We start from the raw sequence: 19,383 nt of genomic DNA on the forward strand, positions 1-19,383 counted from the left end.
TAGCGAGTTCGCGTACCCGTTTAGGACAGCGTTTGTTGTTGATGGCCGCAATACGGGCGTAAGTGTCGAGAAGAAATGTCTTCTTATCGGACTGCTGAAACGGTCCTGATACCTGCTTGCTGTCCACTAATTTATGTGTCTGACGTTTACCTGAAACTTTGAGAAAATTTACTGCAATTGCAATGCTGATAAGCCGCAGAATAACGACTGAAAAAGCTGTAAATTATATAGTCATGAAAGTTACCTGATTTTGCTAGACTAATATTTTTTGCAGACGAAGTAGTCGCAGATGCTAAATTTACTTTCTGTTCAGTAGGATGCCTTACATTGTTGAGACGAACATCGGGTATTCCGTGAGTCACCTGAAACATCCTATAGCTACATATATGTTTTTATTACACGTTATATTCAATATTTTCGATCGTTCGTCGCATTACCTGATGAACGTTGGGATTATTATGCTTGTGTGCTTGTGCGTTAGAACTTTTTGCCAGTTTTTCGTTTTTCGCTGATAAAACGTCACTATTCATATCGCTGTATTTTTTTATTGTATTTTTTCTTCAATAATAAATTACTTTGTGATTAGAAAAATGTTTTAATCTACAATATCTTAGGTAAAGTTACTTGATTTTTGGGTAGAAAACTGTAAACTTTAAAAATTTTGATCAAAATTTAAGGTTTGACGTTTTTGAGAGCCAAAGCAGTGGTCTTCTTCTCTCGCCCGTTATTCAATTGTAATTTCAATATTTTTATATCGCGTGTATCAATTAACTGGTGCCTCGTGATATACAAAAACGCGAGCTCTAATTTTTTACTCCTTTATTACTGTTTTTCTTTTAATATATTATTTACTTTTTTCCAATCTATTATACGATAATACAATAATAAAAGTGGACCAAACACTTTTTACAAGGATTTATTATAAAACGTTAATGCGTGGACGGTATAAAATATACATGTATCAAATCTTAAATAATGTTAATTCTTAAAATTAGCAGATCGATAAATTGCTCATTTTGGACGGATACGTTTAAATATACAGCTGTGCTAGCTGGATGTAAAGGCAGCCATGGAATTTACATATTTAACTCTATCCCTTTCAGTCACATTTGTACTGTTAAGTATACATATATATATATATATATATAAAATATTTCTAAAACAATACTCGATAAATTTAGAATCTATACTGATATTAACAGCAGTTTACATTGCGGATAAAAAATGCAGATATTGTATGCGTTGACAATGATAAAATCTACTATATTATATCTCAGATCTCTCTCTTCTCGTTCGCGATCCCGATCAGTCCTCCGGCGCCTTATCTACCAAACACGAAGGTGAACATGATCATGACCGTCGTCGCGAAAATCGAGTAGCTTATAGCGGACGCGCCAGCGTTGCAATCGACAATTCTCCTGGCTCGCATGAAATCCTGCCCGAGGTACGCGCTGTACTCCCGCTTCTCCGGCGGGATGACGATCAGCTGTTGCGTAGCGTCCTGGAAGATGAGATCGCTGTAAGGCGGCTGACTGTAGTACATGCTGAAACTGAACTCGTCCTGCTCCTTCCGGCCATAGAACTGTTGCGCGTATATGAACAGATTTATGTAAGCGTTGATCTGCGTCTGGTTATAGCCGTAATAGCCGCCGCGCGTGACGATCGCGTTCGCGGCGACCTTGCCGAGGTTGCAGTTCACGTAGTCCGTAGTCGGCCGGCGCGTACCGTCCGGACAGAGTAACTGAAAGTCCTTCGTGAAGGTGTTGCGCGCCCAGAACTCCTTGCGCTTGCCGTCGGTGTTCTCCGCGACCGTCGTGTGTTTCACGAAGGACACGTCTCCGCCTCCCTCCACCAGGCACCTAAACGCGCCGGTGTACCCGAAGTAATCCTCAGAAGCGTCCCGTCGGCAGTATCTGTAGCTCACTCCGTGGCACAAGTCGCACATGTTATCGTAAGGCACGCCTGTAATCAAAAGCTCAGGATAACGGTTTTTATCTTTCTAATTTTTTAGTTATCTAGGATTATCAAATTATATATTCAGGACTGCTGGTTTACTTTAGAATTGAATTCTAAATTAAATGATATAATTTATAATATTCTAAATTAAAAAATATATAATTTAGAATTATATTAAAAATTTAGAATTATTTTATCTTCCTCTCTCTCTCTTTGAACTTTTCTTTTTTTTCAGATTGCAGGAAAGGAACGCGCAATTTCAGCTACCTGTATTGTACTCGGTACTGAGTGCGCCTGGCACGCAGGACTTGGTGAAGTATTCAGCAGCGGCGCGCACGGAATCGCAGCCGTATCCCCTGATCCACTTATTCGAGATGAGGTACGCCAGCGGATAAACCCAGCCCGCGGCCATGTTGATTCCGGTGTGGCAAGTATACTTGTTCTTGAGGTACGTCAGATCCGTATTGTCGTCCTCCTCTTTGGCGACGGCGACGACGTAATAATCCGGCGTGCCGAGATTGTACACCTCCGATATAAACGGAATCAGGTCGAAGCGTAGGCCGGCAGTGTAGACGTCGCTGGCGTCCAGCACGGCTACATCAGCAATCCTGCGACAATGATATACAAGGTGATACGCTGGACTCAAATGTACGTGCACTCAAGTGCACGACACACATTTTACACGTACCCGTTCTGTATCGATTGCATACAATTGATCTGACTGTGGCCTCTGTGACAAATCAATTCCGGCTTCAACAGCTGGGCTTTTAAGGCGATCTGCAACGATAGAATTAAGTGTACTTAAACGATCCTTCAAGTAAGGAAAAACAAATAGTTGTCTTCTAATAGACACCTTCATTTTCACGCATTTCTCCATTTCCGGATCAGACGTGACGCACAACGCCATCCGATTTACCGGGCAATGGCGTACTCCCAGTATTTGATCTAAGGCTCTTCCCAAGTAACCAGTGTACGTCTGGTCCTTCTCGGACAGTTGCACGAAGTCGCGAGCGGAGTCCTGGAAGAACCAGCGCGCGTTAAAATAAAATTCCAATAACTGTCGAAAGTGCAAATAATCGAAATGCATTACAGAAAAGATGAGATTGTGCTGCATTCCATATCTAGGAGCCGACTCGTACAGGTCGAACACCTCTATGGGATGTACGTTCGTAGGCTCGGTGTGATCCCGGTTGTAGTAATCGTACGTGTCATTGCTCGTGCCGCCGCCATAACGTCGATCGAATCCATTGCGGTCCCACGTGTCATTGAACCTGTCCGAGTTGAATCCGCTGTCGCCGCCGCCGTAACGTCGATCGAATCCATTGCGGTCCCACGTGTCATTGGACCTGTCCCACGAGTTGAATCCGCCGTCGGCGCCGCCGTAACGTCGATCGAATCCATTGCGGTCCCACGTTCGGTCGGTGTTGTACTCGTTTGGATTGTTGTAGCCGCCCCTGTTGAAGTCGCTCTCGCCGAACTTGTGCCCCGCGCGATTCTCGAGATCCTCTCCTCGGAATCCTCTCTGATTGTTGTCCAAGTTCCGATTGAAGCCGGACGTGTCGTTCTTACTCTTATGGAACAACCGCACGGCTCTCTCCAGGAATCTCTGGTACATGCGGCGGATCTCGAAGTTGGTCGCCGAGGACGTGACTATCGCGCGCGACGGCACGGTGCCCCAGTTGCAGGTCCTGTACTCGTCGACGGCTCTGCGGGTTCCGTCCCTGCACAGCAGCTCGAACTGCTCCTTCTTCACGGAACCTGATAGTAAAAATTGACTAAATGAGTATTTTTTCTTGGGGAAAAAATTTCTTTTTGTCCCTCGTAAGCTACGTACTGAAGTCGAACGTCGTCGAGGTCATCTCCTCCACGGTTGTGTGCACCAAGAAGGCTATCTCGCCCGCCTCGACCAGACAACGGAAGGCGCCCTCGTATCCCGAGTAAGGATCTTGAGTCGTGCACTTGCCACCAGGTATCTTTCCGATGCAGAGCTTGCACAGCTGATCGGAATTATCGCCTGCAATTGAATCTCCAACTCATGACGAGTACAAGGCAGGAACGCACATCGATAGGCTGTTACATCACTTACCAAGCGGATTATACTTGTCGATTAACGAGTTCACTGCACAACTGGGACCAAAGTATTTGATCGTTGACTTCACGTGGTTGTTGCAGTCAATAACTTCCATTCCTCCATATTTCATGAGCTGTGCAAGTCAAGTTTTATCGCATAATAGGTACGTTGGAGATTACACTCGCCAAGTCGTAATTGATTATGTCAGAATCTAGGTTCCACTTACAGTATTAATGGGAATAACCCAGCCTGCCAATGTTCCAACACCAGCGAAACAGGCCCTCTTGCCTCTGAGATTATGCAAGCTCTGCACATCGGACAGAGAGCCTTTCCTGATCACTGCGACGGCGTACTGGTAATTCACACCGCTCTGGTATATCTCCTGCATGATTGGAATAAGACTGTGGTATCGTCCCGCTATAAACACCTCCCCGGCGTCTAACGTTGTTATCTGTGCTTTCTCGTGGTCCAGCATGGTCATACATTCCTCCTTGTTGAAAGCTCGCTTGCAGCGCAGCGAGAAATAGCTCAAGCCGAACGAGCCTCTCTCACGATCAATCGCTCTGCCAAATGCCTCGCACTTGTTCTGCTCGCCCTCAGAAACTGTGCACCATGTAACCGTATTGTTGAGGAATACAATCGATTGGCCTGTCGATCAGATCAATGACAATAGCATGTAAAATACTGCAGTCCAAAATCTTTCTCGATAAAATAATTGGCAGTGCAAACGTGGAAGTTGCAGCAAGAATGCAAAGTAGGTGTGACGCGTTAGGAGATAAATAAAATCTATCTTAAAGATAACGGAGAGATTACATGAAAACTGAAATCGCGCCAGTTTTGTTCATTTCAAGGATGATTAATCGATATTGCGTGGATAAACTTTCTGATTTAACATGCACTGCTAAGTGAATCCAAGGTTCTACAACGCAATCGTTAATTCCGCTTTTGCGATATCTACACAAACAGGTGAACAGTACCATTAGTCTGGTATGATAAGAAACTGCACAGGGACACCACTAACGCGTGATACTTGAACCACATTTTCCTTTAAAACATTTATTTTTGAATCAATCGGACACGGACAACACCCTTAACCCAAGCGCTCCAACTGTACCGAGCTACACCCAACCGTATGACGCGTGACGTACTCCATTCATTAAAACAGGATGGAATGACCAATGCGACGCTCAGGTGTGTTCATTTTAACTGCACTCGCTTGTACTCCAGTGTGAATCAGGTGTAGGATCGAGCTTTCGAGGGAAAAGGAAAATAATCATAGCTCATAAATCTGAACTGAATATATTATAAATTTAAACAAGACTGTAAACAAATCAAACAATATATTTCCATATTTTAATAAATTAATTATTCTTGCACTTAAAATAATAAATAAATAATATAATAATATAAAAATAAAACTGTGTTGCGGAAAGAACGAGTGACCATTTAGAAAAAAAGGCGCAAATGTAAATTATTCGTAAATTGGAAAAGAGAAACCAACAACGCAGAGTGCGGAGAGTGTAGCCGGAGAGACAGACGCGTTGTCGGTGCACTTCGGAACGTACTCGGAACGTGCACGGCACCGTGAATCGGCGCAGGGCAGCGCAAGCCCGCAAGGTGATCCGAGTGTATCTTCAATCAGGTCGGAAATTCGTGAGTTGTCAACCTACGATGGTAAATCTGACAGCTGACAGAAGTGACGCGTGCTTAGACGGTGGCGTCGGTAGGACACGATAATGCGCGAGTCGTCGCACGCGCGACACGTCGAGCTCGTCCACGATGTCCACGAGTGCACGGCAGACACGTACAGCTTGCACTACGAAGACGCGCGAGAGGTTTCGTCGTCTGCTGAATCAGTGAAAGGGACGTCCCTTCGTCCCCCGACGAAGAAACGCTGCTGAGCCGAGAAAGGATACTCGTCGAAAGCGAACTTTGGCACGGAAGGGGAGAACGATGTGAATGCTGAACGTTGGAATGAATTTTTAACGGGCATCTCCCGATGTCTTCCTGAAGAAATGCGCTTCGTACCGTCAAGTACTCTCTGCTCTTTGCAATAGCATCGAAATTTTTATCGTCAGTCTCGCAGCAGCTTGGAGAGTAATTAATTACAGGACTGCACTGCGGAGCTGGGTGTATTATATGCCTTCTTGCTAAAGGAGTATTTAACTTCTGAAATAAAAATTGAAGAATAAAAAGGGGAAGAAACATAACTGTTTTCACATAGAAGAAGATGAGAAACTTCACAGCTGTATGTGTCTGTTGATCGACACTCGCATTTTATGAAAGATTATCTCATGTGAAGAACTCTTTCTAAAGATCTTGATCAGCATGGATAACATTTGGAAATTTATAAGGTTCAAATATATCTTTGTCTGCATTCTGATCACCTTTGGCGTATCATGCATTATCAGTATATCGCCCATCAGCATCGGTAAGCCACTGGCCACTGGGAAATATTATAGAGTGTAGAAAGAATCATCTAAATGTATTGCTATCGTTTCAGATGAGTGCAAATGTGAGACGAATGCACAATTGAATCAGCATCTGAAGCGAGCGAGTGATGAGATTATTGGTAGACGTAAAGGGGGATCGGAGCATCGATTAGCCATACTGGTGCCATTTAGAGATCGTTTCGAGGAGTTACTGATATTTGTACCACATATGCAAAAGTTTCTAGACAAGCAGGACATAGACTATCACATATTTGTATTAAATCAGGTATAGAATATCATATTATGTAAAATATATGGAGAATTTTCTTTTTATGACGTATCTTACATTTTACAGGTGGACAGATACAGGTTCAACCGAGCGTCCCTCATAAATGTAGGTTTCCTCGAAACGGAGAAGGCGTTCGACTATATCGCGATGCACGACGTAGATCTGTTGCCCATGAACGATCAGTTATCATACTCATATCCAAGCGCAGGGCCGCACCACGTTTCCTCGCCGGACCTCCATCCTCGATATCATTATTTTACCTTCATCGGTGGCATCTTACTTATTAAAAGGTTCTTATTTTGAGTGCCGCGGCACTCTCACCCTATTGCTATTTGTTATCTTAACGTACGTTCTTGCAGGGAGCACTTCATACAGGTAAACGGCATGTCCAACAAGTACTGGGGATGGGGCCTCGAGGACGACGAGTTTTACGTTAGACTGAAGGAGGCCCACCTGAGCGTCAGCCGGCCGCAAAACGTATCGACGGGAACGCATAATACGTTCAAGTGGGTGTCGCTTTGTCAGGATGACGCTATTAGATATAATTCATCTTTCCCATGTACTGCTTATTACGCATCGAATATTCGTTGCAGACACATACACGATAGAAATCATAGGAAGAGAGACATGGCGAAGTGTTATAATCAACGGGAAGTCACTAGGAAGCGGGACCGACAAACCGGCTTGAACAATGTCTCGTACAAGATACTGGACACGATCAAGATGACTGTATCGGACACGCCCTTAACGGTGATCAATATCTCCCTGCTGTGTGATAAATCGAGCACCCCTTGGTGCGAGTGCGAGAAGCTAGTCGGATCTAAGGATCAGGGGAGATCGAAGGAGAAGAAGAAAGCTAATAGTAGTAAACTCGCCACTGCATTGTAATTATAACGCTAGTGATTTAATTGTTAAGAAACATTATATATATAAATGTATACTCGAACGACATCCGCATTCTTCCATTTTTTATGTACTCGATTTAGGTAAAAATAATAAAACAGTTCCCTATAGTTTGTTCACACGCTGCTCGTGAGAGACTTACGAACTGCCCGTGATGCGACGCATATTTTTTAGCAATTTATGTACTTTTATATTTATTTATGTACGGTATCAGTTTATGTACTTTTATTATAAAATAATCAAAGTTATTTAGTAACGATTATTTTTTTATTGTTAATTAACGAGTTTTACAAAAATAGACTTGTACTAAATTTACTTTCCATAAAAATAATTACTCTTTTTTTTTAACTGCTACATATATTAATATAAATTGCACAGCATACACAGTTTTTTAATATTTTGTAAAAATGGCAATTATCAATTATGTTACAGTTCCGTGTGCCTTTGCATAATTTTCGTTTCCAGGTCCGTATGAAGTTTCTGTACAGTCCTAATGTGCTTCTTTATGTGTTGATCTGCAATTGAATTATCTGAATCCTCGGGTTGCCTCTTCCGCGCTGCTTCCAGAGCTCCCTCGGCATGCAGGTGTTGCAGTTTGAGTAATTTCGCTTCGTAATGCAAAAGCTCCTCCTGTGCAACATGTATGTCTATATTGACGCATTCTTTTTTTAGTAATCAAAAATAACCGATTCATAGTTGCAACACAACATTATTCGTGACTGTTGTTACAGGTATATATGTATATACATATAAAACAAGAAAAAATACGAGAGAGATACCGCATCGTGTAATTAATAATTTATTACCTTTAGAGACGCCAGCTCGTCGGAAGAGAAGTTTGCTTCTCGCGCAACTTTCCACAATCCTTGCACCTTGGGTTCGATAAACTCCTTATAGTTCGGTCCCTTTGCGGTGAGTCTATCCAAGCGGTCGTATCCACTTCTCAGTTCTAAATGTTTCTCCCTGAGAATTGAACGTACCGATAAAAAAAATTAACGATTCAGATACGTACAAGATACAAGCCAATGCACCCACCGAAGTAAACCCGATTTTTCCTCGTGACTTAATTTCGGACTTGGCACGTTGTTGGATAATTCCTCCTCCAATTCATTCAAGTTGTCTGGCTTAAGGTGCAAGGTATCTAAAAATCGTTATTAAATAAATAAGTAGATATGAAAAAATTAAATCATGGCAAAATGTGTGTCAAAGACTAACTATGAGATTTCTCTGAGTCTTTGGACTGTCCCTTCAATAAACTGACAAATTCATCCATCTTGTCTTGGTGATGTTGGAATTCTTGCTTCAAAGTCTCGAGTTCCTCATCTAGGATACAAAAATGGTACATGAATACACAAACAGCCACTTTCCGATTGAAACGGAATATCCTAGCAATAGAATATACCAGAAAAGCCAGCGACTTCAGCTTTAGCCCACAATTTGTCCAATCTTGTGTCTTTAAATACATTCTTAGCGACATAATTGCTGCCGTCGTTCAGTGCTTTGTGAACTTTAAGTAATTTCGGATCCTCTGTTTCAGCAAAATGTTCCAGTAAGTCGTACGTGCTCATGATCCCTGTAACAAAAAAATTGTGTGAAATTAGAGCTTAGCGCAGCGAAAAGAACACTGTGCCGGACAACACAAGGTTACCAATGAGCTTCTTTCTCAGACGCGCCTCCTCCGAACCTTCGGGATCCTTGCCATCGGACTTAAAGTGCTTGTACGCGATCTCTTCTTTGTCGTGAATCTTCAGGTCGCTGAAGATCGACTGCAGCTTGGTATCCGTCAGACGCTGAGGCAAGCGAGTAATTTATATGTCGTACACTCGTGTTTTAACTTATGCATCCTCCGCTACTCACGTTTTTCGCCTTAACCCAGACTACATTTAACTTTGCCATCCGGAATGGTTTGTCCAACTCCCTGAGAGAAATTGGGGACTCCGAAGAGCCCGCATTTTTAGGTTTGTTCGCCTCGGCGGAGTATTTATTTTCTCCTACACTGACGTGCACCGACAGCAGAATTGAACTTATCAACAAAATGAATTGTGCATTCAAGAGTAACATTTTTCTGTGCAATGCAAAAACGATGTATGTATGTACGATGCGACGTCTATGAAGTTGACGTCAGTTGATATATCGCACGCAGCGTCGTGAACATAGCCTCATTGTCACGTGATTAGTCCCAGGTTATGTTCGTCAGTTCTCTTGAGGTTTGAATTGAATTACGAAGGAAACGCTCGACGCACTGAATAGAAATTCCGAGAATCGTATCGATAAATAATTATTTTCAGTGCGCGGTGGGTCCAGTGGGCCTGATAATCGGGGCAAAATGCCACCAAAAAAATTGAAGGTTAGATCTTAATATTTTCTGTATCGATTAAGCGGACAATCTTTAATAAGGCGCAATAAGTTGATATAAAGTCTTTTACAATGTAGCAAATAAAGATAGATATTTAAAAAATTGAGAAATTTTTTAAAGGCAAGACCATGTGCTGACACAGGAATTCGAATCTTTTTATTGTCTGTCCACAGGAAAGCATAACGTTCCTTGTGAATATCGGTGTCGTTCGTCACGGCACACAAAGCAATTCGCGGTTGCTAGATAAGGCAAAATTTATTCTTAAACACATCATTCAAAAGAAGGTAAATTGCTCTCTGGCCCATTACATCAGTAGCAGTTACATCGTTTGATTTGTATCTCTCCTAAGCGACTTAAATCATTTCCTAGATATTCCTGCGCCCGAAGGATGAAGTAGGCGTAATGCTAATGGGATCGGATTGTGGTGAAAGCGATACTGGGATGGACAATGTACAGGAATTGTGTAGCATGCAGATTGGCAACTGGGACTTGATAGAGAGCATCGAGAAATTACAAACCACTAATCAGAGTTGTTCCTGGATGGAAGGGATTTTTGCTGCCGTTGAATATATGAAACGTGAATGTGTGTCAGTATACCGTAAAGGCAGTCTCGATTTTTTTTATACATGGATAAATACACATTGTAGCCATCATGCTTCCTTTACTTTAGAGATCTATCTGAGAGGAAAATAATTCTGCTGTCTGATTTTAATGAAGATGAGGACATTGTGAGCCAATTTCAAGTAGAAGACATTGCGAAGGCTTTGAGCTCCGAGGGAATTTTTCTCATAGCAATGTAACTGAATTAATTCACTCAATTTTAATGATAATGACAAAAATTGAGATAACAAAATTGTATGTTGTAGTGGAGAAAGGGCATTGGACAGTACAGACAAGAATTGTACAGCCAGCGAGGCATTACTTAGTGACGTCTTGCAAGTGAAAGAGGTAATTGAAGCAAGTAGATTTATAGAAGAACAATCGGAAAATGAATTAATTATTTATCTTTAGTAAATGAATTAATTAATTAGAGCAAATAAATAACAAAGGAACAATCAAATACAATTGTTCTTGCAGATCAATGGGCAGATCAATGGGCAGTATCTCACTTTCGAGCACGCCATGTCCAACGTACGCTTCTACAAGCGACCATCGACCAAGCCGATGCTGTGGCGCTGCGAGATGAAGCTGGGTGACTTTTGCATTCCGATCGCTGGGATCTCCAAGGTAACACCAGTTTTATAGGAGAAACATAAGTTGCACATTTTCATACGTATTCTCACGCATTGTTCACTTTACGAGATGCCACGTAAGGTGAAGTTACCGGGAAAGGAGGACACGGCTAAGATGAGCACGGCCGACAATCCTGATCAACGAGTGCCGATCAAGCGTACCGCGGAATGGACGGACAGTAATAGGACCATTTACAAAGAGGAAGACATAATCCGCGGCTACGTGTACGGTGGCAAGGCTATTCCCGTCTCGGGTAATCTGAAAATAAAATCTGCATAGTCACTTCATTAATATTAATTTTAACATTAAACTTAATCACATTAACAACATCGACGCCGATCTGCTTGTTCCAGAGGAAGCTAAGAAGGCCATGACTCCCAAGAAGAACGAGAAGTGCTACAAGATACACGGCTTCACCGCGAGGAAGAACGTTCCCATGGAATATTGGCTGTCGGACGGCACGTACGTGGTTGTACCCGCTAGCGAGGTGAGACAGAAATAATTATTCGCGTCATTTAAGTCGGTGAAATAAAGATTTCACGTAACGCAAATAAAGGTGAATGAGGAATTCCTCGTAGTCGGCAGGCCGGCGGTTTTATGCCCTGGTGCAAGCCATGGTTGAGGCGGACGTGGTCGCCGTCGTGCAAAAGGTCTACAGGCCTAACACTGAAGCCAACATGGTGGCGTTGTTTCCGAGCGTCGGCGTGCCAAACGAGCCGTGGGTAAGGACGTTGTCTTCCTGGCTCCTTAGATCACGATTTCCGATTTATCAGGCAATTGTATTTTTCTGATTTTTCTGACAGAGTCTCATCGAGATCGGGTTGCCGTTTGAGCGGGATTACGAACCGATAGGGCAGAAACCGCTCGACTATCTGATGAAGCGATTGTCGAAGGAACAGAGTAACGCCGTGGACGATCTGCTGGTGTCCCTAGAATTGTCGGACGCGTGAGTATTCGAAGTGAAACGCTCGCGAGGTACGGGATGCAATGAGATTCATGTGCTTTTTTTCGGCAGCACCGACGACATTGACAAGTACTTACCGGAATGCATGCCGGATCCTGGCGCGCAGCACATGTGGGATACGTTATCGGCTCGCGCGCTCAATAAACCGTTGCCGCCGATCGCCGACGAGGTGAAAGCTCTCTTGGAGCCACCCGAACGCGTGAGAGAAAAGTGTAAGCCGGTGGTGGAGAAGATAAAGGATTTGTTCTTCTTAGAGAAGAAGGAGCCTTTGAAGACCAGAAAGTAAGTGAAATTGAAATGCGAAATAGATTTGAAAATATCGTTAAAAAATACCGGTTTTCTTTTTTATCGATGTATTCTCTTTTAGGCGCAAGAGAGCAAGAGAACAAGAGGATAACGAGCAATCTGGTAACGGTAACGTGGCACAGTCGATCAAAGATCAGGAAGAAGACGTTGGATTCGATAATGGTGATAAATCGAACAATCCAGCGTGTTCAGGCGCGTGCGATTTTGATTTCGATGACATGGTGAGCACACAAATATATTTTCTTACTATGAATTTTATGTTATAATTATCTGCCTTTTAATACGCAGCGATGTTATAAATGTTACAGGATGACTAACAGGTAACCGCTGGCAATGACTATAATTGTTATATGATTGTACAAAGTCATGCGGTGTGTGAATGTATATTTTTAAATATTTTTTATGCCAATAAAATAAATAAATAAAATAAATGTTATATACCTCGCGATGTATCGCAATGGCGTCGAATACACCTTGCAGAGAGAAACCAATTAATTGGTATATTGAATAAGAAATATTTTATTAACGATTATATTTTATATTTTAATAAGAAAAAATGCATGCACAATGTATTCAGTTTTAGTGAGGAATTTTGCGTGGTGGCAGTTCTTGTTCTTCGTGGTATCCCTTAGTGCTAAGAAGAAGGTTGAGACGATGACACTATCGTCGACCGAATAAAGGAAGAACCGAGGCTACCTGCCCACATAACGCCTACTCCCTTTTTCCCATTCTCGACTTACCGAAAATTCGTTGACCTAAATCTACAAGCATATTATATTTAATCGAATAGCAAAGAATTAAAGAGTCGATTTAGGCGATGGCACGTCACGGGATTCTTGGAAAAATGACAATTTCTCGCATACGGTGCGCATAAAACTGCAAGTCGGCCTCTGCAATGCGGTACCACCTTCCTCCCTCGTCCACTTAGCTGTTCGATTATTTCATCGACTCGTTTCGTGAGGATGACGCTCGGTGATTCGTCCGACGCCTATAAAAGGAAGGAGTTCTCTGGCATGACATGGCGTTGATCGCTCGTGAAACGCGCTGTTACGCGATTCTCGCGCGTGGAGCGTCCTGTAGTCAGCGGCGAACCAAGATTCTTCAAGATTCCGAGTACGGTGTATCATGGAGACATGGTATTATTTATCGGTTTCTCTTAAGAAATTTATATTATTCAATTTATCATTTTCTAATTTGTTATTAACAAGAAATTTACATTAAGCACATCTGTATATATCGCCAAGTATAAATTTCATTTAATGGTATATTAAACTTTGTCAATCAAGTTACATTATTATTCTAAGATTATTATAAATTTACAATTATAATGTTATAACGTATTAAATTTTCTTTCATTTTAATATTCATTGCAACGTTAATTCATTCGTATTATTCATCTTGCGAGACCTCTTTACGCACAAGGCCCCGGATATTGGCCCGCAGTTACTGTCCGTACTATCTAACGGGCGGTTCTCCGGACGCGCGGCGAGGAGGACGTGGTCCGCGGCGATTTAGTTGACGAAGAGACGCCGTATCGTGAGGATCAACAGGTGCGAACGAACGCCTGCCGCCGGAGAACAGCATGGGTAAGTCGAGCGTGGCTTCGCTGACTCAGCAGGCCCCTTTTTGATACTTACGGCATTCCATTCTGACGAAACGAGTCGAATATCGAGGAAGCCTGGTGCTCACGATCGCATGCGGATCTCGCGACCTCCTCGCGACGCGCTGGAATCCTGCCCACGCATCGCGCAGCGTACATCCTGGATCCTTCTTGAATCGAAAGCGTTACTCGCACGTGCAGGTCGTTGCGATAGTTTATTTAAGCAAGTTCCATCACGGCTCGTTAATTATAACAGGCTCTTCTCACACTCGGAAATGTCCAAAAGGAAGAAAAAATCAGAGTCCTTTTTTGATACTGATTTACCAGTCATAGAAATATTGGAGGATTTCTGAGCTCTGATTTCTTAGACATTGAATACCTTCGGGATACTTGAGGTGCTTGATCTTTGCAATATTATATAGTTTACTTAATATAAGTATCATGCTGACAGAGTATTTTTTAAGAATCTATTTTCGGACATCAGAGATGTTTAAAAAGTGTAAGAATGCTGGAAAAGTATTTTTATTTTTACACATTTTCGAAATATCTTTTATATATTATTTTCATATATTTTTTGATGTTTTAATATTAATTAAATCTCAATAAATCGTCACGATCCAATTTCGGATTTGAAACGTTAAAATTATGTTTTTAAATGTATTTTTTTAAAATGCTATTGTATGAAACGCTAAATCTAAATTGTCTTCTTCAAAATGAAAAAAAAAATATATATTTTTTTAACGAGTAAATATGTTCCTATCAAACCGAGGAATTGCAAAAGATGGAACACGGAAGGGAAATGAGAGGTATTAACGGGAATTAAATACAGGCCGCGCGTAATTATCATCATACGTACTTGTGATTAGTAGATGCTATGCGAAATACCACGAATAAATATCTCACGGTGAAAATGTCACGTTTAAGTGCATCCCAGTCGTATGCAGTTGTGCACGTTACGCAATCCTCTGCCTCGACTATCAACATCAGCGTTATTCCTTTCACAAATTAAGAAGAAATAATCTTCGCGCAGGGTTCAGTTAAACGATCGTATCGTCGTTTTTCAGCGAACATTTCTGAACTTTGAATAATGAAAAAACGATATGCTACATCGATTTATCTGACGGTTCAGCGACGTGTGACGCGAATTTATTCGAATGCGTCGGTCGCAGCTGGAACCAGGAACACGTTGTACGCATGACATTGCGCAAATGACGGGGAAAGTCTCGGGTAAGCCGCGATAATGTCAAAAACCCGATACGTTTCGATTGATTTTGGGTCAGTGTGGAATAAGAGAAACCTTTCCACGCACAGACGGACTCCCTGGCCGTTGGCCGTGAAAAATGATATGCGTGCAAGCCCGTGAGATGCGAGAAGATACGCCCGCGATGGTAAACACTGACCTAGAATCGAAAAGTGTGGAGAATAATGCGCGTATGCTAATTGCCTTGGTGGAGAGAAAGAAAAAAAAGACGTGTGCACGCCGCTTTTATCGAGAGTCGTAATCGCAATTTACGAGGACTCTAGAGGAAATGATCCAAATCTAGATCTTAATTAACGGACGTCCCGCACGACCGTAAACGAGGAGAGTCCCCGATGTGTGAATTATAAAAAGACAGCAATAAATTAGAGAACAATTTATGTTCAAGTAGATTGCATAACGGGATTAATCCATCCTCACTAGGCTGTTTAAATAATTTGTTTTTAGACAGGGAAAAATGATTGAAAAAATTTATTCATCTCGGTAATTGAGACTGCAAATCGGCAAGTGAAAATGAAAGCTTTAATAAGACCTGTCGCTTTAACATTCCGTGTTCTTGTCCTCGGCATACTCTTGCCTTTAATAACGGAATTGCAAAATTTACTTGCGCAAGATCGCTCGCCGGCGGTAATAATAAATATTCTGGATCCCCTTTCTCTATTTTTTTTTCTTTCCGTTTGGTGCACCGCGTTACGCGGTTGATTTTTCCGCGCTGACTCACCTTCTTACCTTGTCTTTTGCAGGGAACATTTACGTCTGCAGCCTGCTCGTCGTGCTCGCCGTAAGTGACTTTCATTCGCTGCGAGACTTACGCACTCCTGAATGCATTTTCCTGCTCTTCCCGCTCCCGGAAGCCGATCGTTTTCTCTGCGTGCGTGCCATTAGCGCACGAGAATTCGCTGTGCAGAAGCTGCAGTATAACGCCTAACAATCCATCATGACTAGGAAATCGTGCGATTAATTTGATATCGCACGTAAATAATTCTCTCGCTGATCCTCGGAACGGGCACGGGAAATTTTCTAGCGTGAAATTAAAACGATCTTCCCCGTTGATAACTCGTGGATAAATGTTGCGCTAGACATGTAGGCCATTTGCGGTGTAGCGAACGCTATTCCTACAATTTCCTAATTTTTTAATTTTAATTAGCAAGAATGTGTTCGCACATTAGCCAGCGCACAACATTAATATCATAAAATATTTGTTAGCTAAAACAAAGAGTAAAAATAGATCATTTTTACGAAATTTGACAATTTCGATTGCAATTCTAATATTTTCCTAAATTAAATTAAATTAATATTTTCCTAAGACGTTTCGAATATTGAAGGTACGATTCGGTTTGATGCATTATTAATCTCATTTGAATCCGTATCAGACGCTTCTCGTCGCGGTGCAATGCGGCGATATAATGCGGAAGAGCATCGTCTTCGACAAGAACACGCCGGACGTGTTCTACTGTCCGCAGCACAAGCCGATCGGTTTCGAGAAGATGCTGGTCAAGGCGCGACCACTTTCCAGGCTGTGCCAGTTCGAGGGTCGTCCAATACCCGAGGATTATAAGAGCGACTGCTACAACGACGTGGACGAAACCGAGTACGCCTGCAAGGAGAAGTACAGAATCATGGTGAGTGCCTGGTTTTATTTGAGAGCGCAGTATATTATACGCAAAAGTATAGTGGAAACGCACTGTTTACGTGGCCAAGTGAAAACCGGCGGTGTACCAGAGAAAAACGCGTACAAGAAAATTGAGATAATTTAATTTATATGAATCATGTTTTTTAATACATTATTTATGTACCTTAATATCTGTGTTGAGATATATAGTTGATGAGAATGTTCTACATTGAAATATAAATTCCTTTGAGTTTTGCAAAGTATTCATCTCAATATAATATATATTAATTTAATTTAATATATAAAAGATATGTCACTGTATATTTTTCGCTTTGCAATTTCAAGCAATGGTTAATAATATGAACGCTTTTTTCATGAAAATGTCCAGATTCATATAGTTTTTATTTAAATTAGTAATCAAATTAGATGCTACCGCTAATGTCGATGAGACAAGATGCTATGAGCTTGCAAGTTTATACGGAGGATTAATCCCTACCGTAGCTTCATACAATAAAAAGATTCACCCCCACGCGTCACACCATCGTAACATCGAAAGCGTAGCGTGTAACGGATTGGTGTCGGTCTTCTTTCTCTTTACAGAAGCGATTCAGTAATCCAGACGGAGATGCGAAAGCCATTGACAACGACTACACCGAGAAATAAGAACGGGAATGGCGCTGCACGGCCGCAAAAATCCACGCACATGCAAACCATAAAACCCAAATAAAATCAAATCCACGCCACATACTAATGCTCGGGGGCTGTTGCAGTCGTCGGAGAGCTCGACATTCGCAAAAATAATACTTAGTATAAAAAAAAAAAATAATTAGCGGCGACACGCATAGATAATTCACAGTTATTCATTTCTTCGTTTTAACAACAATATGAAACGGTGATGTTAAGTTACGTCACTTTATGTAACTGAACAAGCCATGAATTAATAGCCAAGTTATCGCTACATCGAATATTCAAAATGAAGAAGTGGATAATGAGAGAATTAATTAACATATACGTGCGTGTAAAATAGCAAATACTTCATATAAATTTTTCTACAAATCTTTTTTTATCAGAGAATGTGAAGTACACGCGATAAGGAAAGTCAGTGCTCCACAGTTTTTAAGCTTCGTTAAAAAGGGGAAACTTATTTTTATAACAACATTAATAAAACTAACCGTGATAGAGCTGGGTGATTGTTTATTAACCCTCTGACGGAGCTTCGGAGAGTGTTGCCGCTTTCAGGCGTGGAATCAGCTGGTATATAATTGCGTGCCAGTCACATGTTAATAAATTACGTTATCAGTAATGTCACCGTAGCATTTACTTTGTAAATGCTTACGATTAGCTGTGGATGCTATTTTCAAGAAATCAATCAGATTGACATGTGACAATACGAAGGGAATAATCAGATCTAGCGTTTATAAATACGACTCTTGTTAGTGAAAGAGATCATTCCATAATCTCCAAGAAAATAAAAAAATTTGCATAAAATCTTTATTTTATAAAACTTCTTTCGGACCCTGAAAGTACCTACAAGATACTACTCTACGTCTATATAATATATTTTTCCTCGTCTGTCACTGTGCATATAAAGATTTGATGTCACACACGCACAAATGTATATAAATAAAACATCTTTGTGCAGAATAAGTGAACATTGTTTCATCTTAACGTTGATTTTCTCACGATACGCGAGGAGTGCGCAAGGAAAGTTCGAGGCATGCGGTACGTAGTCCTTCAGTTCAAGTGCAGACAAATAATTAAACGCCTACGTGAGAGGAATATGTAAATTGCGCCGCGAATCGATTATCCTCGTTAACATATGATCCGTGCAGCCGATTATACAACGTCGGCCTTTGTTTTAGATGAGGCTCCATCCGCCGGGGAGTGACACGCCTTATAACGGGACGCGGCTGTCCAAGTTCTTGGCCTTCGACAAAGACATATTGAACGCGCGAAAGAAGAATCAGGTGTAACCGAGAGCAGCTTGCAGCATCCAAGGACGACGCAGAATCTGTGTCGACGTGTGAATCGACTCGCGGGATGAATCTCGGTTCGCAATGCGGTTGACAATGCTACTAAAAACCCAGAAAGAGTGGAGTTAAAAAACTAGAAAGAGTTGCCGAGTTCCTGTAATTCAATTAACGAGAGCTTCGTCCCAATCTCGAAGACGATAGTCGATCGGGCCGGACCCGTTGCTTGTTCACGTTACCACTTGCTTACGTGATGCTTAACGTTAAACGTTACGTTAAATTTAAAGCGGCTTAACGTTCCTACCCGATTTAACGCAAGTGCGAAGTGCGCTTTCTCTCCAAGTGCTGGAGACCACTTTCTTGTAACATATGTAAAGCGTTTTGTTTGTAACTTATATATATGTAGGCAGAGAGTAATATATTTAAGGGAATA

The 19,383-nt window shown here is 41.7% G+C and overlaps 5 protein-coding genes across 5 annotated transcripts; 3 read left to right on the forward strand and 2 right to left on the reverse strand.

Annotated features, from left to right (window-relative positions):
- Positions 1 to 507: 507 nt before the first annotated feature.
- LOC105280182 (melanotransferrin) lies at positions 508 to 5,497 on the reverse strand. Its single transcript, XM_020031910.2, has 9 exons — positions 5,005 to 5,497; positions 4,254 to 4,675; positions 4,043 to 4,160; positions 3,791 to 3,970; positions 3,047 to 3,714; positions 2,810 to 2,974; positions 2,645 to 2,733; positions 2,224 to 2,564; positions 508 to 1,962 (listed from the first exon to the last, which is right to left on the reverse strand). The coding sequence occupies exons 1-9, from the start codon at positions 5,066 to 5,068 to the stop codon at positions 1,322 to 1,324; spliced, it is 2,688 nt and encodes an 895-aa protein (XP_019887469.2). The 5' UTR covers positions 5,069 to 5,497; the 3' UTR covers positions 508 to 1,321.
- Positions 5,498 to 5,639: 142 nt separating this feature from the next.
- Positions 5,640 to 7,761, forward strand: LOC105280118 (beta-1,4-galactosyltransferase 7). The gene is made up of 5 exons (XM_011340364.3): positions 5,640 to 6,458; positions 6,531 to 6,745; positions 6,815 to 7,038; positions 7,108 to 7,254; positions 7,342 to 7,761. The coding sequence occupies exons 1-5, from the start codon at positions 6,356 to 6,358 to the stop codon at positions 7,634 to 7,636; spliced, it is 984 nt and encodes a 327-aa protein (XP_011338666.1). The 5' UTR covers positions 5,640 to 6,355; the 3' UTR covers positions 7,637 to 7,761.
- Positions 7,762 to 7,899: 138 nt separating this feature from the next.
- On the reverse strand, positions 7,900 to 9,830 carry LOC105280124 (alpha-2-macroglobulin receptor-associated protein). The gene is made up of 7 exons (XM_011340370.2): positions 9,509 to 9,830; positions 9,300 to 9,441; positions 9,054 to 9,224; positions 8,867 to 8,974; positions 8,687 to 8,792; positions 8,458 to 8,614; positions 7,900 to 8,281 (listed from the first exon to the last, which is right to left on the reverse strand). Exons 1-7 carry the CDS (start codon positions 9,710 to 9,712, stop codon positions 8,078 to 8,080), a joined length of 1,092 nt encoding a protein of 363 aa, XP_011338672.1. The 5' UTR covers positions 9,713 to 9,830; the 3' UTR covers positions 7,900 to 8,077.
- A 9-nt stretch (positions 9,831 to 9,839) lies between these two features.
- LOC105280123 (X-ray repair cross-complementing protein 5-like) lies at positions 9,840 to 12,946 on the forward strand. The gene is made up of 13 exons (XM_011340369.3): positions 9,840 to 9,998; positions 10,181 to 10,291; positions 10,377 to 10,594; positions 10,678 to 10,803; positions 10,874 to 10,955; positions 11,085 to 11,234; positions 11,310 to 11,493; positions 11,594 to 11,727; positions 11,819 to 11,962; positions 12,044 to 12,186; positions 12,256 to 12,486; positions 12,572 to 12,731; positions 12,819 to 12,946. Exons 1-13 carry the CDS (start codon positions 9,978 to 9,980, stop codon positions 12,825 to 12,827), a joined length of 1,713 nt encoding a protein of 570 aa, XP_011338671.1. The 5' UTR covers positions 9,840 to 9,977; the 3' UTR covers positions 12,828 to 12,946.
- A 1,044-nt stretch (positions 12,947 to 13,990) lies between these two features.
- Positions 13,991 to 18,624, forward strand: LOC105280125. The gene is made up of 4 exons (XM_011340371.3): positions 13,991 to 14,096; positions 16,112 to 16,149; positions 16,742 to 16,990; positions 17,581 to 18,624. The coding sequence occupies exons 1-4, from the start codon at positions 14,093 to 14,095 to the stop codon at positions 17,641 to 17,643; spliced, it is 354 nt and encodes a 117-aa protein (XP_011338673.1). The 5' UTR covers positions 13,991 to 14,092; the 3' UTR covers positions 17,644 to 18,624.
- Positions 18,625 to 19,383: the final 759 nt, after the last annotated feature.

This window comes from Ooceraea biroi, chromosome 2, assembly GCF_003672135.1.
Source record: "Ooceraea biroi isolate clonal line C1 chromosome 2, Obir_v5.4, whole genome shotgun sequence".
Taxonomy (NCBI): domain Eukaryota; kingdom Metazoa; phylum Arthropoda; class Insecta; order Hymenoptera; family Formicidae; genus Ooceraea; species Ooceraea biroi.